The sequence below is a fragment of the Gadus macrocephalus genome, chromosome 4 (genome assembly GCF_031168955.1).
Source record: "Gadus macrocephalus chromosome 4, ASM3116895v1".
In the NCBI taxonomy this organism is placed as follows: Eukaryota; Metazoa; Chordata; class Actinopteri; order Gadiformes; family Gadidae; genus Gadus; species Gadus macrocephalus.
The window spans coordinates 27,597,351-27,622,194 of record NC_082385.1 but is presented as its reverse complement, the minus strand read 5'-3'; the positions used below and the strand labels follow the sequence as shown (position 1 = coordinate 27,622,194).

The window sequence follows — 24,844 nt, the reverse complement described above, 5'->3', positions numbered from 1 at the left end:
GCTCTCATCAGTAAATCAGCGTAAGGGGGAACAGGAACTGGGGGTGAACCAAATCGGCTGCTCCAGCGGCCTTGATTTAGTCCGCCGTCCTTTCTTATAGGTCCATGGTATTTACACACATAACTGATGCCATCTACCGTAGCATTAGCGACAGTAACTTGGCTGTTAGCTGTAGCGCTAATGCTAAAGTAACATTATAATGGTAACAACGGAACAATATACAGTAAAGCAACACAATGATATGGCGTTAGTTAAAGGTTGGGTACGCGATTTGCGAAACGCCAGCAGATTTTGAAAATACACAACTCAAATGGTCCTACCCCCTCTCCTTCAACGCTGACTCTGACTCCACCCATTCCAAGTACCTGGACGCGCAATCATGCACGAGCGCGAACAGAGATGCGCGAGAGCGAGCCAGGCTAGCGTAGGTTTTCGTTTAACAACATGGCACTACATTCAGCTGTAAATTGCACCCAGTACCGCGGGAAGTAGGGGTTTTGGGGGTGCTGCAACACCCCCTGTCCGAGGCCCTGTCTTATCACAGAAAACGATCATTTCTAAAAACTCCGGCCAAAGTGGAGATTTCTGAAAACGCCGGTTATGTGTTGTCGTATCAACGGGGAGAAACGGGATTTTAGGTTCTGAAGCGTCACATTATGCACCAGGAAATGCTTAACGTCATGTGAGCGTCCGCTGTACCGTATTGGTCCGAATATAAACACAAACCCCATTGTAATACGACCTATATTTGGAAAAAAGATTTGAAGACCAGATCTTGATTTCATGAATAAATAAATTGTATTAATTGAAATAATATACGAAAATAAAAAGGCATAGAATAAAACACTGCATTGCCACTAAACAGTAGTGCAAATAGGCCGTACAGATGTGTACACCAAAGACTTCCTGACACTCCTCTGCCCCGCTGTGTTCGCTCTGGCTGTGGTCGCTCCGAACTGTTTCGGCCCGTGGCAAAGCGAGTCATCCTCGCTGGCTGCTGTCCAAGTCATGTTGAGACGCAGCATTTATTTAATGCTCATATGTCCTAGTGCTGAAAAAAGGTTATATGAAAAAGTGTGAGGGTAGCGGTGGTGCGCTAAACTTGTTCTGTGAGCAGCTGGATGTGAACCATGGTGTGAAGGAAGTGAACACAACGATCGATTTTCAACTGTGCGCGCATGCACTGGTGTAATTGAGCTGCGCTGCTATATATCTTTTTTATCAATGTGACGAGTTGCGAGTCTAGTGCAGGCCGGGTTTTTTTTCCCAGCACCCCCTGCTGAGAATACGTTCTCGCGGCTATGGTTGCACCAGATGTTATAAACATTAAACGGTCACATAAATCATTACTATTTTTAGAAAATGTATGTTTGTTTCATATAATTGTATTGGAAGTCCTGGTTTTCACTAGGGTTGCCGCGGTGTGGACATTTTCACACCGATTAATACACTCGTCTCAACACCGGTATTACCGAGTATAAACGGTATAAACTTTGAAACTAGGTCAACCGCCACACAAGCATCGGTTTTTAGACCCTTCTCGTCCTTCAGTTGCCGCAAACGTTCAAAAGCAGCGCCTAGGATTATTCTTGATTTCAGTTTTTCTCTTTCAACGTTTTTATTATCAATTACTCTCTGAAAAAGAGTTTTCCTTCTCTTTGCTGGTGGTGGTGGTGGTGGTGGTGGTGGTGGGGATGGTGGCGTCTTGTCTGCCATGGAAATTGTCTTCTACTGCTAGGTCCAAATGTGGATTAACTAGTTCCAGTAGATACCGCAGGATAACAACAAACAGGAGCTTGCTCTGGGTCACGAGCTCTGGGTCACGAGTACTGCACGAAGGGGTCGCGCGCGGGGCGCGGGGGAGGGGGGGAGGGGGAGTGCAGTACGACCGTTTGATTGACGTACTTACTGTCCAATGAAACTCGGTGGCAATGGAAATGATTGGCTGGAGTTTTTCGAGCCCTGCCCGTTCCACAGATGATTGACAAGTTTAATTTTCATGTCAGTACTTCTAACTCAGTGGCTGTAAGCGGGTTATGATAAGGATTTCAAGTAATTTTGCAAAAATGGCCAAAAAAGCGAATCACCTACGCAACCTTTAACTTACTTGTCCGAGGTTTGTAGCTGAGCCATGGAGAGTTGGTACTGATCCAGACTTGATTCTCAGACGTTGAGCAAGTCCAGCTCTGTATTGGCCCAAGTTGAGGAAGCAGTCGTCAGTGAAATGTTTGGCGCTGCCGTGTTCTAGCAACGGGACGGCCATATGTACCTGACCTCATCTGACTCCCGCGCTGCGTTTGTATCCAGTAGGCTTGGCCTATGACGTATTGGCTCCGGCTTCCTCATCCGTCTAAAGATGCTGCCAGAGCATGGACATAATAAAGGATGGACCACGGACTGGCCGCCCATTCATTCCTATACAAACTGCTCAGTGGCGCAGGGTAACATACAGGAGCGATTTGTTTCGGCGTTATGGGGCCAAGACACGTGGCCTAGTTCGTGACGTACCGGATGCAGAAATATAGAACGCATGCGTGCCCACCCCCAGGCCCCCAGGACAGGCATATACTTCCGCAATCCACCCGTGCTCAGAGGCCAAGCCTGGTATTGCAGCTGTTTAGCTGGGAGTGGACGGGGGTCCGTCATTTCATGCGGCCCAGAAGTAGATATCGCCGTCCACTAGCTGGAACAGGCACGCACGTATTGATTACCTGAATGATTATGGGAGACCTACGTAATTTTCATAATATTGTAAATTGTCTGATATTAACATTTCAGTTGCGTTGGTAGGTATTTCATTTTCATTTGCTTGTTTAGCTATGTATGACAGGGTTATGGTTAGCTATGTATGACAGTTGACAATGTTGGTGTATTACAATTCAATATTTGGGTAGGCTACTCCAACTTCGTTGCTGGTCGATATGTAAACATTTACTTTTATATAAATTATTGATTGCATTCTTCGTAAAATAGTTACTTGGAAGGAATCTGTTTCTTAAGCAATAACATTGAACTGAATTTTTTAGGCCTACATACGTTTACTATGTTACTATGGTATTATATGGAGCAATCTTACATATTTATGAAGTTTCCAGATCAATAAAGTTCCATCTCTTTTTATTTGAACTGCCTGTACGTCCTCTTGATTATAGTATTACAGTGTACCTTGGTTATCAGCTATCATAGAATGGTGTCCAAATGGCTGCATGTGTAAGAAATAGGATTTGAACCAAGTGTTACAATAAAAAAAAAGCTTTTATTAAAAGACCCCCCACCCCAAATTTGAACAAAACACATTTTTTGGCTGTTTGGCTGGGGCAGAAGAGTGGAAGGGGAAACAAAGACAGGTAGCCTAAGAAGTAAGGAAAGGAATGAGAGGAAGAACAGTGAAATGAATGAACAGTGTGATAAACGCAAATGATTACAAAATGATTACGAAAAAGGTTATAATTACTGATTTATCAAATACGCAGAGAAGAGCATCATCGAATAAAGATTAAGGACCTGGATTATATCTTACAGTATTGAAAACTGTTGAAATTACAATTCAGAGTGGAGAAGGCTGAAGGCATTGGCCCTAAAAGTGTCAGTTTCACCCACTCTGGATTATCGCTTCAAGAGACTGTGAAATGCTTTTTAAAAAAAAAAGTCATTTCCCCTATTGGTGAAATTAACCTTGTCTTTTAGGTATAAACCACAGCAGTTAAACCTTATTCCAGGATGCTCTACGCTGTTGCCTCCTAGCTCCACACTAACAAATGCGTTCATCACACTGTTCACCCATTTCCTAGCGTGATTTAGCTTCCCCGGATGGTCAGCCCTCCACCAGCGTCTCTCTAAGTTTTATAACAAATAATTCAATACGTGAAGATTTGGTGATAGAGGTAAAGCATCTTCTTTTAAATATTATAAGCCTTGGTTTAGTTATTCAGTTCTGTTGGATTCCAGCCCACCATGGAATATATGGCAATGAAATTGCTGATAAATTAGCTAAAAGATACTAACCTAATTAGAAGAATTAAACCTTAAGTATATATATTTTTATTTATTCATTTCTTTTGTTAGTTTGTTTTATTTTGTTTCGTTAGTTTGGTTTTTTCTTTGAATTTATTTGTATGATTTAAAGTATGATTTGCCAACGTCCTTGTCCTTGTCAACGTCCTTGTCACAAACTCCTGTGTAGTAGTCCAGTAGGTCGCGGTATATGGGGAAAAACTATGATCCGCCACTAAACTAGAAGAAGAAGAAGATCTCTGCATCCGGTACGTCACGGACTAGGTCACGTGTCCTGGCCACATACCGCGGAAGCAAATCGCTCCTGTATGTTACCATGCGCCACTGAGCAGTTTGCATAGGAATGAATGGGCGGCCATTTTCCAGTCCGTGGTCCATCCTTTATAGAGTGGCGAAGTCACGCCCCTTCCGGTAGGGCTCATGGGACCTATGAGATCGAAAAATATGAATGGGTGTCAATGGAGAGAAAATAATTATTTTCTGGTCCCAGTCTTTATATGCCCTGGATTACACATATGTTGTTTGTGGATTTAAATGATAATTTTTCATGCAAAGAAAACTAAAAATGTTCGTGAAGAAGTTCGATTATTTTAGGTTTTATGTGAGGCCGCTTTGTGAACTACAGCTCTTCGCTGCTCTCAACGCATATGATATACGTCACCACACCCGCCCTTGGAACTCGGCACTGAGATGGCGATCTCTCTGCCCCACTTCAGCGCTTTTTCCAAGGGGAGGATAAAAGCATCGAAAGAGGTGAAAACCACGGGGCACGTGCAGAATTTCAGTGATGCCGATGGGAAGATTGTCGGTCTTCTCCACGCCAGTCGCAGTGAGCGTGACGTCACATACGAGCCGTGTAGTCTTTCTCGTTGTGTTTTCTCTACAGCCTTTATCTGAACAATTGCACAATAAACGGTCGAACTCTTTGCATGAAAAATTATCCTTTAAATCCACAAACAACATATGTGTAATCCAGGGCATATAAAGACCGGGACCAGAAAATAATTATTTTCTCTCCATTGACACCCATTCATATTTTTCGATCTCATAGGTCCCATGAGCCCTACCGGAAGGGGCGTGACTTCGCCACTCTATTATGTCCATGGCCCACCCCCCCCACTCCGGTCCAACAACAATATAAAATGATACCGTAATGCACCTGTTCTTTGTCTTTGGATCTTTTGAATAAATGGATCAATACATGATGAATCACAATGATCGCAAGCAGAGGACCGTGAGAGTTATTGAGCAGCAGATGAACCAGTCCAAAAATCGGACACGTTAACGGAGCACTGAACTAGGCCCTCTCGGATGCCATTTGTTTCACTACGACTCCTTTCAGCTGCACACCCCTCTTCCCCAGCGAGATAACAGCTAATAAAACGCTTGAGGTGGCGTTTTGAAAAGAAAAAAATGATTTTTTTTTAGGACATGGCATGAAGGTAATTAAGAGCCTTTGATTGATATCCAGACATTTTTTGCAGAGACACATTCCTGTTCCCCACTTGTATTGGAGTGAACGGAGATATCTACTTCTGGGTCCCATGATTTGAGGGACCCGTCCACAGCCCACTTAAACAGCTGCAATACCAGGCTTGGCCGCTGAGCACTGGTGGATTGTGGAAGTATGCAGTGTTCCTGGGGGCTTGTGCCAGAGCCATGAGAGAGAAGAGTTGCGACACTCTCTGATCTCGCCGGCAGGGTGGTCACGTGGTTCATGTAAGCCTGTATAGTTCAAAAACAGGCCGCGTTGCCGTGTTCTTCAATGGGACTGCCAGCAGCGATTGCAATATTGAATGGTAAATATATATTAAAAAACACAAGTACTTTTCTGACCATTGTTGCATATTTGTAAACGTCAGTTTTACATTTGGAGTGGTAGGGTGACAACTGCAAGCTACTTAGATAGTAAGTAAGTAATTAAGTTTTATTTATAGAGCACATTTACACACAGCATACACTGACTAAAGTGCTGTACAATAAGATAAAAAATAATAAAAATAATAATGATAATTAAAAATAACAATAATAATAATAATAAATAAAGATAAAAAGTGAATAAAATACAACAACACAACAATACATAGAGGTCATAAGGGGGAACATTCATTTCCAGGGCCTACCACACAGACATGAACAGGAGGTAGGCTAAAAGGTCAAGGGGCAAGGAAGGCCAGGGAGTAGAGGTGGGTTTTTAGCCTAGATTTGAAGGCAGAAATGGAGGGGGCGGATCTAATATCCAGGGGGAGCTGGTTCCACAGACGTGGAGCAGCAATGGCAAAGGCTCTAATAATAATAATAATAATACATTTTATTTATACTGCACTTTATATTCAAGAATCTCAAAGTGCTTCAGAGAAAAAAATACCAAAAAACCTCAAAGAAAGTTTAGCTGAATGCTCTTTTAAAGAGATGGGTTTTGAGGTTCCGTTTAAAAAGAGCTGTAGTCTGTGGAGCCCTCAGGTGGTCAGGGAGGGCGTTCCATAGTCTAGGGGCAGCAGCAGAAAAGGCCCGATCACCCATGGTGCACAGCTTCGTATGTCGGGTTTGGAGGGTGTGAGTGGATCCTGAACGGAGTGTACGTGAGTTTGTCGGGGGGGTGAGGAGTTCCTGAAGGTAGAGGGGGGCAAGTCCGTGAAGGCACTGGTGGGTGAGGAGGGAGACCTTGTACTCAATTCTGAGTGAGACAGGGAGCCAGTGCAGTGATTTCAGGATGGGGGTGATGTGGTCATGCTTGCGCACCCTCATCAGGACCCTGGCAGCACTGTTTTGAATGTATTGGAGCCTCTGGATGCTCTTGCCAGGGATCCCAATGAGGAGTGCATTGCAGTAGTCCAACCTGGAGGAGACAAAGGCATGGACGAGCTTCTCTGCATCAGCCAGGGTGAGTGATTGGCGGAGTTTGGCGATGTTCCTGAGGTGGTATAAAGCTGTCTTACAGAGGTGTTTGATGTGGGTGTCAAAATTAAGTTGTGGGTCCATTTTAACACCGAGGTTGGTGACGGATGTGGAAAGGGGGACGTTTTTGCCAGAGAAGGTGATATTGGTGATGGTGGGGGAGCGGAGCTGATGTGGCGTGCCAACAAGGATGGCTTCCGTTTTATGGCTGTTAAGTTGTAGGAAGTTGAGCTTCATCCACGCCTCTATCTCCTCCAGGCAGGTGGTCAGTGTGGATGTTGGCAGAGGGGCAGAAGAAGTGGGGGTTGTCCTGATGTAGAGCTGTGTATCATCAGCATAGCAGTGGTAAGACAAGCCATGCCTGCTAATGACACTACCCAGGGGGAGCATGTACAATGAGAACAGTGTGGGGCCCAACACCGAGCCCTGGGGGACACCGCAGGTGACGTTGTTGGTGTGTGATTTTGCTTTGCCCAGGGCAACGTGCTCAGTTCTGTCAGTGAGGTACGAGGTGAACCAGTTCTTTACATTTCCTGATAGTCCAATGGTGTATTGCAGGCGGTGAAGGAGAATATTGTGGTCAACCGTATCAAAAGCAGCTGTTAAGTCCAGGAGGATGAGGAGGGATGGGGAGCCGGTGTCTGCTGCCATCAGGAGGTCATTTGTGACCCTGACCAAGGCTGTTTCTGTACTGTGGCCATAGCGGAAACCAGACTGGAATTTTTCAAACAAGTGATGTTGTATGAGGTGATCCTGGAGTTGTGCTGCAACTGTTTTTTCCAGAACTTTTGAGATTTGAGATGGGCCTGTAGTTGGAGAGGACTTCTGGATCAAGGGTAGGTTTTTTTAATGTTGGTCTGATGACAGCAGTTTTTAATGCAGATGGGATATGGCCGGCCAGGAGGGAGTGGTTAATGATATTGGTGATGAGTGGAGAGACAGCAGAGATGTTGGCCTTCAGCAGAGCTGTAGGGAAGGGGTCTAGTGCACAGGTGGATGGCTTCATTTTCCTGATGACGTCCTCCACCTCTTCCTTTGTGATGCTGGAGAAGGAGCAGAGGGTCTGGACAGAGTCAATCGGTGGGTCAGCAGTTTGAAGGGGCAGGGCAGTAGTGATGGAGAGGTGTGAGCGGATGTTATTCACTTTTTGTTTAAAACAGTTGATGTGCATGTTGCACCTCTCCGTGGTGACATCAGATTGGGATGGTAAAGGGGGTTTGAGAAGGTGATGGACAGTTGAAAAGAGCTGTTTGGAGTTACCAGGGCTATTGTTGATTATTGCGGAATAGAACCTGGACCGTGCATTATTCAGGGCTTCAGCATATGCCCTCCTGTGTTCCCTGTATGCCTGTTTGTGAACGGTCAGACCAGAGGCCTTGAGTCGCCGCTCAAGGACACGCCCAGCAGCCTTCATTGTACGTAGTTCACTGGTGTACCAGGGTGCGGAGCGCGAGAAGGAGACTGACCTCGATGTTAAGGGGGCGTGGAGATCCAGGAGACTGCTCAGGGACTGGTTGTATAAGTCCACTGAGTCAGCAACAGAGAGGGAGTCAGTTGAGCCAGAGGAGAGATGCTGAAGGTCCAGGGCCAGGGCATCCATGTTGATATTTTTCACATTCCTGAAGTGGATCTGCCGCTTTGGTTTGGTGTGGGAGGAAGGAAAAGGGAGCTCCATTGACGTTGGATATCCAAAATCAAGCTCAGGATGCGGTAAAGTGCAAGAAAAAATTGTGACAAAAGAAGGCCAAAACGAAGTTAAAACGTATGACAAACTTTGTCATAAAAATAAAATAGATTAAATTGCGAAAACTTGAATAAAAACAAGGCAGACGGAGCGGCGTCAGTGTCGCCAGCGTCCCCGTAACCTAGCAACAGATACGTTTTTAAGTTTGAGGTAACGCTTCACGTTCGTGTAAGCATGGGTAGCACTAGGCTACTGACTTTAGTGGCTTAACCTCACTACATCTGTTCTGAAATCAAAGACGATTCAAGATGTTCATTTTAGCGCAACTGGACTATTAAATATAAATATAAATATTTGTAAATATTTTTTATTTGTTTATTTTTTTCCACAATGTCATTTTTTTTTTAAACGATTTATGATGACTATATGCTCTGTAAGGTGACCTTGGGTGTCTTGAAAGGTGCCTCTAAATTAAATGTATTATTATTATTAAATGTTCTTGATTTTGCTTGTAATTCCGATTCACGTACCCGTGGTCAGAGAGCGATTGAGAAAGCAGAGTAGCAACAGTCCATTTAGCATTTAGTTTCCAGGCAACTTCTCCTGATGAGGCAGGAGCTGACCACACAACCATGCTACTTTTAAGACTAAGCCGAACACAAAGTATCACATATATTAAAGAATAACAAATGAAAGTTTTTTTATTAAACAATGGGTCAGACAACAATAATATGTGCGTGTGTGTGTCCAACTTGAAAAACAACAAAGTGAAGGAACAGGGATGAATATTGTATATATAAGTGTTGACAAGAGAGGAATACGGTGAGGAAAGGAGACAATTAAAAAAGCAATACAAGTAAAATGGACTACTGGTTATAAAACCCTGCAGCAAATGCAGATTCCACTGCCTAACATCTGCACACTGCAAAGGAGTAGGCGCCAGGTAAAGCTGGACCCAGTGTTTGAGATGCCAGATAAATCAGGGTGAGGTTTGTGGAACCAAAAACAAGTGGGAACAAGGACAAAGAACAACAAAGCAAACATGCAGTAAGTGAACAAGAACAGCAAAGTAGAGCCAGGGGGTATCAATAAATAAAACAATGTTAGTCATGTGTGCAACAAGAACAACAAATGTGTAAACAGGTGTGCGTGTATATCTAACTTGTAAAACAAGAACAAAGTGAAGGAACAGGGAGGAACATTATAAGTTATTAATAAACAAAGAAAATACTCCACAAACATCAGGCTGAGGTTAAGGATAGTAAAGTGCATCAGGTCGAAAGGAAGGACAACAATCGCAGCAGTTGCCGCCACCACCACCAACAGCCGTCGCCAGCACAAGCCGCCACCACTAGCAGCAGAAGGCGACACCACCATCCTTTGCCACCACCAGCCAGCTCAAGCAGCCATCGCCTCAAGCAGCAGCGACCTGCAGCAGCAGTGTTATCCGGCACCAGCCAGCTCAAGCAGCCATCGCCTCAAGCAGCAGCGACCTGCAGCAGCAGCCATCAGCATCCACCATCATCAGCATCCACCATCAGCAGCATTCACCTTCAGCAGCATCCACCATCAGCCGCATACACATAACCGCTATGTCAGTGACACAATTAGGCCTAGGCATTTTTTATTCATACTATAGCTGTGAGAATTGTTCAGAAAAATCACCTCCATAGTCACCCTGGAGTCACAGGCCGACAGTCTCCGGCAAGAATCAGGGAAACCTATTATAGGACATTCTGTCCAGAAATTAAACATTTAGAAGAGTACGTGACACTTTGCTTTGATAGTTATATACCTCTGATTGGAGATCGATTGTCGGCAGCTCCTCCAAACTAATGTTTGTACCTTCAACTAAAAATGACAATTAATTTACACTCAATCATTTCACATTTGATTAGCAAGACAATTATTGATGTCCATTGCCAATACATAAATACATACTCATTACAAAGGCCTTGGAAGTTGAGGCAGTGGGGTCAGAGGACGCCCCCCCTTCCACTCCTACCATCATCGGCCGACCTTCGTTATTGGCGAGAGCCAGCTCCACCGAAGTGGTGAAGGGCGGTGGAGCGGTCCCCCTCCCAGTCGTATTAAATTTGGTTTTATTTTTATTTGCTGCAGGTAATCAACATGTGACTAAAGGTTGGAGCCTAGGCCATTGCAAATCATAGGCTAGATTCACCGGAAATTATTCAAATGGATGCTTACAACTTACCACGTTGAATATAATTTTAATATTTATTTTTGACTTGGCCCCATGTTCGTAGGAGCGTGCTGGCACCACATCTATGGGGGTAAAAGGCATGATGATACATGATATTTTTTAGACAATATGCAGAATCTTTTCACTTACGAATTAACACGGACGCCTATTTTTTGCCAGCACGCCACCCTAGCCATATTATGGGCATCCGTGTTCCCCTTGGTTGTGATTTGGACTTTGAATTCCTCATAGGAATTCATAATAATACACCACGCACGCTCGATTCACTTTGCACAAGGGGGAGTCGAATGACGTGATAAACACACCTTTTATGTGAACGCGCATTGAACCTAAAGCGGAAAACCTGGTTCGACTAATTTAATCTAAAGTGAGGGTCATGGAACCATTTAACTCTGACTGCGAGTTGCGTCTCTGTCGAACCAGGTTTCCCAAGAAAGCCTCGGCATGTTCAGCGAGGTTCGTGGTATACTCCCCTCACAAGTTTCCTTTGTATTTACCAACGATGTGAACGTTTCCTAATATTTTGCTGTTAGAAGAATCAGAGAAATAAGTTCTTAATCACACAGACATAAATTACTAAAATTAAAACAAAGCAAAACAAAGCGAATCAAAAGCTGGAAAGTGTTTAATCATGATGAAAAGAAAAACTAAAAGCAGTAATTTCGACAAATACCGGACAGAGGTCTCAATCTCGCCCCGTTACCCTGTGTGAAAGCACCCCATTGCCCGTGTGCTTGAGCATGTGCACACTCAAATTGCTTGAGTCGCTGTAGCTGCCGTTGCAATGCACTAACAGGCAGGGCTTCTAACCGGAGTGAGTCCTCATGTGGTGCATTGGTCACACTTGTAGGGCTTCACCACAGATTGAGTCCTCAGGTGGATCTTCAGGCTGCCTTTCAGACTGAAGCACTTCGGGCATTGGTCACACCTGTAGGGCTTCTCGCCGGTGTGAGTCCTCAGGTGGTTCTTCAGGATGTTATTCTGACTGAAGCGCATTGGGCATTGGTCACACTTGTAGGGCTTCTCGCCGGAGTGAGTCCTCATGTGGATATTTAGGGTGTCTTTCAGACTGAAGCACTTCATGCATTGGTCACACTTGTAGGGCTTCTCGCTGGAGTGAGTCCTCATGTGGATATTTAGGGCATCTCTCCGACTGCAGCGCTTACTGCATTGCTCACACTTGTAGGGCTTCTCCCCGGAGTGACTCCTCATGTGTTTATTCAGGGTGTCTTTCAGACTGAAGCACTTCATGCATTGGTCACACCTGTAGGGCTTCTCCCCAGAGTGAGTTCTCATGTGTTTATTCAGGGTGTCTTTCAGACTGAAGCACTTCATGCATTGGTCACACCTGTAGGGCTTCTCCCCAGAGTGAGTTCTCATGTGGATCTTCAGGGCATAGCTATCACTGAAGCGCTTTGTGCATTGGTCACATTTGTAGGGCTTCTCGTCGTTGTGGGTCCTCATGTGGACGATCATATTGGCCTTGTTGGGAATAACCTTTCCACAAAAGACACCGGGCCGGCCCTTGCAGCCGCCCTGATGCCGAGTCAGCTCCTCAAGGCGGACGAGCCGCACGCTGCAGTTCAGGCTCTTGGCCACGCTGTGGTCAGCGGACAGCGAGCTCAAGGCCTCCGGTTCTGACGCGGCAAAAAGGGTGTTATGGACGTTCACCGCCAGTGGGCCCTCCCATTGTCCGTAAACGCTCAGGATGCGCAACTCCCCGCTGTGACTTGACATGTGGGAGGAGCCAGGGGCGTCCACACGCAGACTCTCCGAGGTGGCGCCGCGCTGCGTGCTGCAGTCTGTGATGTCATTGACGTCTTCTTCAGAGAGGAAAACAGAGAGAGAGAAAGTAATGTTTTTAATTAATCATTTTCACAAAGGTATCCAGTATGTACTTTGTACACACTTGTGTGTTGGAAGAATTATATTTGGACATTCTTTCCAACTTCTATTTGTTGATTATGCATTATCCTTGTCGCCCTTTGGATGGTCAAGGGTTAAAGGCTCCTGCTGAGAAGGCAGAATCGAGTACATTCTCAGTTGATCAAGGTTGATTTCTTGCATAGATGCAATGTGTATTACTAACCTAGGGCGGGGAAGCCTCCACCAATATCCTCTTCAACCTTGATTGAAATGGTGTCTGGGGTCTGCTGCTTTCCACATAAAGAAGGAAACACACACAAGATATATTTCACAGAATAGCTGTCAATCCCTCTACCGACAGATTAGGCATTTTTACACTGCACTTGGAACGACCTGCAATTTCAATGTCTTCCCTGTGTATTTATTTTTTTTGATTCAAGACCCCCGCATGCAAGAATGAGTTCACATCTGAGTGTAGGCTAAAACACTATTAACTAATTACAAGTGCAAAAATGCCAACATATTCTTTATTCTGCTAACCAGCAGTTCCTCGCTGTGACTGGACATGTGGGAGGAGCCAGGGGCGTCCACACCCAGAATCTCTGAGGTGGCGCCACACTGAGTGCTACGGTCTCCGAAGGCATCGCAGTCTTCTGCAGACGGAGAAAAAAGGAAAAATTAATTGTTTTGACACATTATTTGCATAAAGGGAGGCATTGTGTATCTGTATATGTGAAAGAAACTTTAAATGTATGTCACATTGACAGAGGGTTTAAAATGTGTACTGCTGACATAGATTCACAGTTTTGGAGAGGGACGTCTCCTCCAGCACCCTCCTCCCTAGACTCAAAGCTCAAGTGGTTGGCCAGGTTAAGGAAACTTAACGAACACCAGCGCAAAGTGATCTGATCACAACATGACATGCGAGGCAAGCACAATAATTATATTTTGACACTAAAAAGCAACAACGTGTACTTCCCTCTAAGCTGATCAGCCAACATTCATGCATTATGAATTCAGTGATGTTTGAGAATGATAAACCAGCTCTTGAAACCCTTCTTGGCTCTTGACAGATTCCATCTTTGAAATGCAACTCCGAAGTTTGACTCGTGTTTTAGCAGGGCGCTGGTCATGATGCTTTTCAAAAGAGGACCAGGCTTTTTAGCGCAGGTAGAATCAAGTACATTTTCAGTTGATCATGGTGGTTTTCTTGAATAGATGCAATGTGTATTACTAACCCACGGCGGGCAAGCCTCCACCAATATCCTCTTCAACCTTGATTGAAATGGTGTTTGGGGTCTGCTGCTTTCCACATAAAGAAGGAAACACACACAAGACATATACTTTCATTTTCACTGAATAGTTGTCAATCCCCACTAACAACACATTATGCCTTTTCACACTGCCAAGCTGATTCGGTCACGGCTTGGAACGCCCTGCAATTTCAATGTCCTATGTAAAACTGAGGGGTAAAATCCCCCTTCGTCTTGGAGCTGGCTTTCTTGGTACACCGGAGAAGGCGGGCCTACACACGGAGAGTTGGACACTTTACAATGAATGCAAAAAATATTTACATATTTTTTGATTCACGACCCTCGCATGCAAGAATGAGTTGAAATCTGAGTGTAGGCTAAAACGAGATTAACTGTTTACAAGTGCAAAAATACTGAAATATTCTTTATTTTGCTAACCACTTTGCTGACTAAGCATTGTAAGGAAAGTTTGTCTGGTACTTTCTCTTAGATCGACCATCTTTCGTCTTCTTTAAATGCGACTGCATCACCTTCTTTCCCATGATGGTCAGCAGCTTGCGGATTTCACCGTCTCTCCAGTTACAACTATTCATGTTGATATCGCTGCATCGTCTCTGTTGTAGAGACAATGCATCAACACCTCTACCCAAGCCTCGCCCCTAGAACCGCAAGGCTGTCTTATCACATTTACATCAAAATGAAACCGCCAATATGTGTACGGTCAGAGTGGGTTAATAGGGGTGCGAAATACAGCCCGTAAATTACCTCGGTCAGTGTAAACGCGCGGATCACACAGGGGAAAAGTTGGGCATAAGACAAGCATATTTGGCGGTGTAAAAACGTTTACTGAATAATAAAGGTGTGAGCTTTCTATGGGTTTGTTTTAGAGTTGTGACAGAGGGAGCCTCTCTTTTGGATGGTGAATGAGAAGATGATTTCCAACCTGCACACGCAGCTCCTCGTGGCAGACCAGCCGCTCGCCGCGCTCCAGGCTCTTGGCCGCGCTGTGGTCCGCAGGCAGCGAGTTCAGGGCCTCCACTTCTGACGCGGTGAAGAGGGTGTCATGGCCGTCCTCCGCCAGTGGGCCCTCCCCTTTTCCGTAGACGCTCAGAATCTTCAGCTCCTCGCTGTGGCTGGACATGTGGGAGGAGCCAGGGGCGACCACACCCAGAATCTCTGAGGTGGCGCCGCGTTGAGTGCTACGGTCTCCAAAGGCATCGCAGTCTTCTGCAGAGGCAGAAAAAAAGGAAAAAGTATATTTACATTTAGATATTGCATAAAGGGAGGCATTTTGTATTTGTACACGTGAAAGAAACTCTTTAAATGTATGCAACATTGACACAGAGGGTTTAAAATGTGTACTGCTGACAAAGATTCACAGTTTTGGAGAGGGCCGTCTCCTCCAGCACCCTCCTCCCTAGACTCAAAGCTCAAGTGGTTGGCCAGGTTAAGGACACTCAACGAACACCAGCGCAAAATGATCTGAGCACCACATGACATGCGAGGCAAGCACAATAATTATATTTTGACACTAAAAAGCAACAACGTGTCCTTCCCTGTAAGCTGCTCAGCTAACATTTATACATTTTGAACCCTTCTGAGCTCTTGACTGATTCCATCTTTGAATTGCAACTCCAAGTTTATCTTTTAGCAGGGCGCTGGGCATGATGCTTTTCCAAAGAGGATCAGGCTTTTTAGCGCAGGTAGAATCTAGCATCAGCCTAGAATCTATGCTGCCTAGAATCTACTACATCAAGGGAAAAAATACTCAATGTAGAAAGTACACACCTTCATTTTTAAAATGGGGCTGCGAAGTCTTTAAGGATAGCTGTGTGCCTACAGTACGTGTTTCCAGGTGGTCTGTCTGGCAGGCAACATCCCTTGAGAGAAGCTGCTGAATGTAAGCACTTGATGAGCTGGCCTGCGTAGAGACAACAAAGTAAAATCAGTACTCAATTTATTACATTGTATATATTCCAGGTGCAAGTTGTAATAAGATATAAGATAAGCATGTTTAGTGAATTACATTAGCCAAATGAAATGATATTACATCCTTGATTTGTTTACATATTTTATAGTTCATCTCATCAACTCAATACCATGACATCAAGCTCTGCAGAAATCTGCTAATAACCCTTTGATTTGAATCAGGGGTGAAGGAGAAAACATGCCTATAATAGTGTTCCGTAATTGTCATATTCAAACCACACTGGGTCACTCAATAAAACTCCCTCAAGAAAACTTGGCCAAGTTATTGATAAGTACATTTGGTATAAATGATAATGTGTCATTCAATTTGATATCTCATTCAACTTAAATTGGAGTGGATAAAAGTGTGATTAATCGCGAGTTGATGCGATTAAAACTTTTAATCTTTGTCCAGCCGTAATAAATACATTATTGATGGAGATGGTTTCCCCTATTTTTCTCTTTTAACCGTATTCCTTTGCAAAGATTGACAATGAATGGTCTAACAAATACCTTCATGAATAACGTGTGTGTGTTATAGTTGTGTTGTGACGCTAAAATCAACGTAGCAGACTTGTTGACGACTACTGCCGCACAGCCTGGTGTGAGGTTTGTCCCATTTCGCTTGCCGTACATCCAGCTGTCAATTACGTACGGTAACATAGCAACTACGCACGGCTCATCAGTAAATCAGCGTAAGGGGGAACAGGAACTGGGGGGGAACCAAATCGGCTGCTCCAGCGGCCATGATTTAGTCCGCTGTCCTTTCTTATAGGTCCATGGTATTTACACACATAACTGATGCTATCTACCGTAGCATTAGCGACAGTAACTTGGCTGTTTGCTGTAGCGCTAATGCTAAAGCAACATTAGAATGGTAACAACGGAACAATATACAGTAAAGCAACACAATGATATGGCGTTAGTTAACTTACTTTTTCGAGGTTTGTAGCTGAGCCATGGAGAGTTGGTACTGATCCAGACTTGATTCTCAGACGTTGAGCAAGTCCATCTCTGTATTGGCCCAAGTTGAGGAAGCAGTCGTCAGTGAAATGTTTGGCGCAGACTGGCGCATTTCCAGAGACAATAAAATTAACCCACTGGTTCTTCAGCGGCTCGGAGGAAGGAACAAAATATAGACTTTTGTGTTCATTTGTACATCCAAACACTAAGCAACTGCTATGCTTCGCTCGTTTGCGAGCCATGGTGTCTCTCAAGGAAAGAACTGCGTGTAGTACACGATCGTAGAGTAGGGTCTCTGCGTCCTGCAAGACGGAGGCGTAACTTGTAGTAGGAGGCGTAACTTCTTCTTCTTCTTCTTCTTCTTCTTCTTCTTCTTCTTTTATTTAGGTAGTCTGGACGCAGCTATGGCGTATTACTGCCCCCCACTGTTTGTTATTCCCCCCTAAACTTTAAATCCTTTTATATACTCCAATGACTACGTAAATACTAAATAAAGGCAATAAAGGTAAATACTCCCTTAGAATGTCAGACACCGTCCCTCTCTGTAATCTCTGACCTCAAACAAGGACTATAATTCTTGCACCTTTTGCACAATACTGTACAATTCTTTTTGTACAGTGCTGTCTTTTATGGATGTATGTGTATGTGTATGTATATATATATATATATATATATATATATATATATATATATGTATGTATGTATGCATGTATGTATGTATGTATATATATATATATATATATATATATATATATATATATATATATATATATATATATATATATATATATATATATATATATATATATATGTGTGTATGTATATATGTATGTATATGTATATATATATATATATATATGTATGCCTTTTCTTGCCTTTTTAAAAGGATGAACCGGGGCAAGTAACGGTGGCAGTGGTAACTTCTGTTTTTTTTTTCTTCCATCGTGTTAACGTTGTAGGCTCACTAGGTCTAGTCCACTGTCATGAACTACTATGATAACAACGCTTTCTTTGCCCTCCGTGAACGCGCTCAGGCCGGCTCAGGCTCGTACACAGAGGGGAGAGAACGCGCAGGCTTGTGATTGGTTCTTTAGATTCGGGTACAATGTCTCCGATTGGTAAGCATTTTAACAGGTTTATAGCAGATACAGAATTCGTTTTTTTCCCGCTTCTTTTTCATTGCCCATAAGTTATTTATTGCTGTCTGGATGTATAAACCAATTTCAACAACATATTAAAAAGTGCATGTCACTGAAAATCGTACAATATGCCTTTAAGTGATTCTTGGAACAAGCAGCGCGTCTGGCAAAAATAGATTTTCCCGATCTAGCCTCTCGGTGACTAAATAAGTGGTTCGATAGTCGCCATACATTTGTCAACAAAACTGTGACACAACCACATGGATTGGAGCCACAAAAGGACCCGACATGTCACAAATGGACGCGTGGAGCAACAAAGGAATGCATGATATGCAAACAATGTAAGGAGGACGCGCACAAACAGATAACAAGGACGGACTGAAAGGATAGGCGGTAACGTACCCGACCCGTTCCGTGACTGCTGTGATACATGATTGATTGGAACACTTTGATCTGGTTCCGCCGCTGAGTGGAAACTGTCTGTCATTGTGAATTGTGATATCACGCTGTGTTCGCGGCCCGCCGGGCCAGGCTGTGTGTGTGACAAACTAACGTGCTCTGCTCTGTCTCTATGCTATCGCCGATAGCTGTGACTGTTTTATGTGGCTGCTTTGCTTTGGATTCTCTCATTGTGATCATTTACTTGTGCGTTCAAGATGAGTGGAACAAGTGTTGGTTCAGATGTTGGGAAACAGGACATGGGAAAGAGGAAAGTAATTCTAACTGAAAAGGCTCTTGCAAATAAAATTGAGTCCATACAAAAGGAACGAAAAAGGAAAGTGGATGAAATAAAGACTGTGATAAACTCTATGAAAGAGCTCATGAAAGATGGAAAACATGTTTCAGCTGTTAAAGGGAAACTTGATGGCTTGATAAAATTGTCTCACACCTCTAATGAACTACATGCTTCCTTAATGCCTCTCATTCCTCATGATGAACAAGAAAAACAAACCGGTTGGTTCTCAAAAATCATTAAACGTAAAGATGATTTTATTGAGGATGTTAATGCATGGTTTTCTGTAACCAGACTCAGAGGATCCCCAAGCAGGCCTCTGCTGGTGGCTAATAGGTCAAATGAAAGCCCTCTGCTACATGAGGCTGCAGAAGAGGAAAATGGAGGTGTGGAAAATGTGGAAGTGACTGGGCCTCAGTCACATAATGTTCAGGATGATATTCAGCCAGATGACAGCATATCAAACTATAGCAGCCAGAATCATGGTTCAAAATCTATCAGGTCAAAAGTGTCCTCTACTGCATCTGCCCGTGTTAGAGCCGAAGCTGAAATGGCTGCTTTAATAGCTCGAAAAAGGTTGCTCGAACAAAAGCATGCTCTTGAGGAAGAGGAAGCCAAAATAAGGCATGCGCTGCAAGAGCAGGAAGCTCGAGTCAGAAAGCAAAAGGAACAACTTCAACTTGAAACGGACATGGCCGCATCGGCGGCAAAGCTTAATGTTTTGAGAACCTCTGGGTTAGGGGTACGGAGTGTTGCTTCTCAGAAATTGGATGGAATGGAAGCCTACTTTGAAAGTGGCCTCAAGTTTAATGCAGAGACCTTTGTACGGCAAAATGTTGGAGATGTTGGAAGAGGACAACCTGCAGAGTTTGGAGGCACAAGGCCGAAACAAAGGCAATGTGATGGAAACAAACATCTCCAGAGGACCTCAGCCCCCACACAGGCTCAGAGCACAGTCAGAAAGGCTACAGGAGCCCCACTGTCTCTGCATAGACACACACAATCTGCTTCCGGAAACATCAGCAGTGAACAGGACACCATGATGTCTATAATGCAAAAACAAAATGACATAACTTTGATGTTGGTGCATCAGCAATGCATTGCTTCACTACCTAAAAGAGACATCCAACTGTTTAACGGTGACCCTCTGCACTATCATGCTTTTATGCAGTCATTTGAGCAGACCATAGAACTGAGGGCTGACGATGCTGTTGACCACCTGCATTACCTGGAGCAATACACCAGGGGTCAGCCTAAACAGCTAGTCAGAAGTTGTCAACACATGACTGATGGCATTGGATATGCTACAGCAAAGGCTTTACTCCAGGAACACTTTGGAAATGAGCACGTCATAGCATCCGCTTATATGGACAAGATCTTTGCATGGCCAGCAATAAAGTCGGAGGATGGAAAAGCTTTACAAGCATACAGCTTATTCTTGCGAGGATGTCACAATGCCATGAAAGATGTATACAACCTATCTGACTTGAACACGTCTGCAAACATGGTCTCTGTGATCAAGAAGCTGCCTTACAAGTTGAGAGACAAGTGGCGAGCGAAGGCATGCGACATTCAGGAAAAGCATCGGAAAATAACTATGTTTGCTGATATTGTGACCTTTATTGAGCGTGAAGTTAGGATCACTACAGACCCTGTATTCGGAGACATACAAGATGCTCCAGTCATAGGGGCCTTCAAAGAAAGTGGTAGAGCTAAACCTGTGCCTCGTCCTAAGGCTAGAGGAAGCAGCTTTGCCACAACTTTCACTACTGTGGAAAGAGATGCTCATTGGGAGAACAGGGTTAAAGATGGACCCGAGAAGACCTGCCTTTTCTGCAAAAAGGGTAGACACACACTGGAGTCGTGTTTTCTATTGGAGAAGAAAGCTCACAGTGAGAAGATGGAGTTCCTGAAGAAAAATGGAGTTTGCTTCGGCTGCTTGTGCACTGGGCACATCAGCAAGGAGTGCAGGAAACGTCTGTCTTGCAAGACATGTGGCTCACGACACCCCAGCTTGCTCCATATCCACTCTAAGGAGAATGGAGATCCAGAGAAAGGCAGGAGCAACTCTGACAGAGCAGTGGACAGTGCTCTAGTCGAAGTCCAAACCGGTGGTCTTACTGGGGCCGGTGAGCAAGATTGTAAGCTTGCTATCGTGCCAGTCAAGGTTAAGTCCAGTAAAGGTCAAAGGTCAGTCGAAACCTACGCCTTTCTGGACCCAGGGAGTTCAGCGTCCTTCTGCACAATGGGTCTGATGGATAAGCTGGGACTCTCTGGGAGAAGAACAAGGATTCTTTTACGTACCATGGGCCAAGAGAAGGTGGTTGACAGTGGCATTGCATCAGACTTGGAGGTCGCTGGATTGGACAGTGACTGGTACTGTGAAATGCCGAAGATCTTCACCCAACATCAAATGCCTGTTAACAGAGGTAACATCCCACGACAGCAAGATCTGGAAAGATGGCCACATCTGAAGCCTGTCTATCTGCCACAGATAGATGCAGACGTGGAGATGTTAATTGGCTTGAATGTTCCCAGAGCATTGGAACCACTGGAAGTCATCCGAAGTGTGGATGGAGGGCCATATGCGGTCAAAACAATGCTTGGATGGACTGTAAATGGACCCCTTGGAGGAGAGGGCAGTGACGATCCTGTGACTGTCTGCAGTTAGCATCAACAGGATCTCTGCTGTCACTCTTGACGAGCTCTGGAACCAACAATTCAAGACTGACTTCCCTGAAAACAGCCAGGATGAACTGCAAGGGCTGTCAAGGGAAGACTAAGTTCCTGGAAATGGCTAACGAGACTGTGGAACTGGTTGATGGCCATTATGTTGTTGGATTGCCGCTGAAGGACAAATCAATTACCATGCCCAACAATCGCAAAGTTGCAGAGCAACGTACTCTCAACCTCAAGAGGAGGTTTGGCAGGGATGCAGCATTCCACAGGAAGAGGAGAGAAGTCACTGCATGTGATTCTCAGCCAGCATTGAACCTAACTAAACACAAAGATGTTCTTGATAAGGAGATTTGCCTCTCATTGGAGGAGATCAAAGGAGCTGAACTGGAGATAATCAAGATCTGTCAAAGAAGAAAGTTCTCTGAAGAGTTATCTTGCCTCCAAAAGGGAGAGTGTGTGAAAGGGAACAGTCACATTTACAGACTCAGTCCGATACTGGAAGAAGGTGTGTTGAGAGTCGGAGGCCGACTTAGTAAGGCTGCCATGCCCGAAGAGTCTAAACATCCAGCCATAATAGCAAAGGATCTCCACATCTCAGACCTCATCTTACGCCAGATACATCGAGAGGTGGGCCATGGCGGTAGGAACCATATGCTGTCAAGGCTGCGTCAGCAGTACTGGATTCCTGCTGCAGGCGTTGCCATAAGGCAGATCATTTCCAGATGTGTCATCTGTCGTCGGCTGCACGGAGCTGCAGGTCAGCAACAAATGGCAGACTTGCCTAGTGACAGAGTTTCGACTGGAGAACCTCCATTCACTTATGTCGGAGTTGACTATTTTGGACCATTTGACATCAAGCGTGGCCGGAGTCTTGTGAAAAGATATGGAGTTATCTTCACATGTTTGACAATAAGAGCTGTACACATTGAAGTTGCCTCATCTTTGGACACAGATTCGTTCATCAATGCTTTAAGGCGCTTCATCGCAAGAAGAGGACAAATCAAAGAGCTGCGTTCTGATGATGGCACTAATTTCATTGGTGCAGAGCGTGAGCTGAGAAGAGCTGTTGAAGGATGGAATCTGGAGAAGATCAATGATGTGCTCTCATTGAAAGGAATCAAGTGGACGTTTAACCCTCCCACTGGATCACATCACGACGGAGCATGGGAGAGGTTAATACGTTCCATCAGGAAGATTCTCAATTCCACTTTGAGGACCCAAAGTCTGGATGAGGAGGGACTCAATACAGTACTCTGTGAGGTGGAGTCAATTCTCAACAGTAGACCTCTCACGAAGGAATCCACAGATCCGAATGACTTGGAGGCTTTAACACCTAATCATCTTCTGCTGCTTAAAGTCAAGCCCAGCTTACCACCTGGTCTGTTTCTCAAGGAGGACAACTATGCACGCCGGAGATGGAAGCAGGTGCAATACATTTCGGACCTGTTCTGGAAAAGGTGGATTAAAGAGTATCTGCCACAACTACAGGAACGACAGAAATGGACAAAGATCAAGAGGAACTTTGCCCCCGGTGACATAGTGATCATAATGGACGATTCTGCACCTCGCAATTCCTGGATCATTGGGAGGATTACAGAGACAATGCCAGACAGGAACGGACTGGTGCGACAGGTCCAGATCAAGACCCGCACCAGCCTTCTCTGCAGACCTGTGACAAAGATCTGCCTTCTTCAGGAGTCGACGGAGTCGTGAAGGCTTCCCTTCTTTTCCATGGATTTGGATTATATTGACTTTTGCCTGACATGACCTTTTTTCGTGACTTTGGATTGACTTTACTTTGGGGCGGGTTTGGTTCATGAAGGATGAAGACCTGCAATGGCCATATGAACTATGAACTCTCTCCTTGCGCACAAAAAATCGCAAAAAAAAGACAAAAAAATGTGCGTTGGTAATTATTACTACTGTGTAATAACATGTAACAATTAGGGGCCGGAATGTTGGTGACAGGTATAGGCAGACTGACAGGTCACGTGGTATTGGGGCTACGTCAGTCAGGATCAGTGGTAAAAGTCAGCTGCTCACGCGCGGGTTTGATTGAATGAAATGTTTGAGATGAGAGGGGGTGGACGGGGGAAGTCCAACTTTATTGACCGCACAATCTGTTAACATTTAACGCACTTTAGCACCGATCACTTTAGGACTATGGAACGTTTTTAACTTATCTTTAATAAACCAACAAAACGCAGTACCCATTCTTAAGTGATTCTTGGAACAAGCAGCGCGTCTGGCAAAAACAGATTTTCCCGATCTAGCCTCTCGGTGACTAAATAAGTGGTTCGATAGTCGCCATACACTTCCCTTTGTCCTTTGAGCTTCATTAGGTATTTCAAGCCAAGTTTATATCTTCTTAATACTAGCGGCATCTCACCCATTTCTATTAGTAATGCTGCTATTGGAGTTGTACAGAATGCTCCACAGCACACTCTTAAGGCTTTTGCTTGGACTATGCCTAATTTGTTTAACACTGAAAGAGCTGCTGATCCATAAACCATGCATCCACAATCAATTAATGATCTTATCATTGCTCTGTAAATCCTCATCATTGATTCTCTATCAGCCCCCCAGTCTGAACCAGCCACACACCTAAGGACATTATTTATTTTCCCACACTTCAAAGCTACCATCTCAATATGCTTTATCCCTGTCATTCTTTCGTCCAACCACATTCCTAGAAACTTAAAGTACTTGACTTTCTCAAGATCGTTGTCGCATAATTTAATTGTCTGCGATGGCATCTTTTTCTTATTTCCAAACACCATACACTTAGTTTTTTCTGAACGACACATCAAAGACGTATCAAAGTAAATGCATGTGGAACCATTTGGGGGCGGTGAATCCTCCTCGGTGCAGTTCACCTTCTGAACTGCAGCCACACACACACACACACACACACACACACACACACACACACACACACACACACACACACACACACACACACACACACACACACACCACAATAAGCAAGAAAAAATAAGAAAGACCGAACACAAACCCTACCCCTGTTACTGAACACACAACATGAAGGATTCATCAAGATAGGCTTGTTCTCCTTTCCCAACAGTAACTGAATTACTCAGAGTATTGAAGAAACACTTGTCACTACACTGTCTTGTGTTTCAACACATTGTAGTAATTTGGAGCTGATTGGACAATTCAGCCAATGAATCTAATAGCCTACCTCCCTCAGCAGCATTCGTGCATTGCACAATATAACTATATCCAGAGAGAAGTGATAGTTTGATAATTAGCAGAGAGCCGTAAAAGCACTTTCTACCCATTTCAGTGGAGGAATTGGACTCCTCAATCACGCAATGTTATACTTAAAAGGAACAAGTAAGTTACATATTAATTAAGTCTTTTGGCATGTATTTGCATTTGAAATAGACCTTGAGACTCGGG

General features: G+C 44.3%; 1 protein-coding gene across 1 annotated transcript in view; it reads right to left on the bottom strand.

The window, feature by feature from the left end:
* The window catches only part of LOC132456606 (uncharacterized), a 102,042-nt gene that overhangs the window by 25,946 nt on the left and 51,252 nt on the right, over positions 1–24,844 (bottom strand). Inside the window, exons 4-6 of the mRNA XM_060051019.1 lie at positions 13,227–13,339; positions 12,910–12,976; positions 11,655–12,643 (exon numbers count right to left, since the gene is read on the bottom strand). Coding sequence (XP_059907002.1) covers positions 11,655–12,643; positions 12,910–12,976; positions 13,227–13,339 — 1,169 coding nt within the window. The remainder of the gene's footprint in view (positions 1–11,654; positions 12,644–12,909; positions 12,977–13,226; positions 13,340–24,844) is intronic.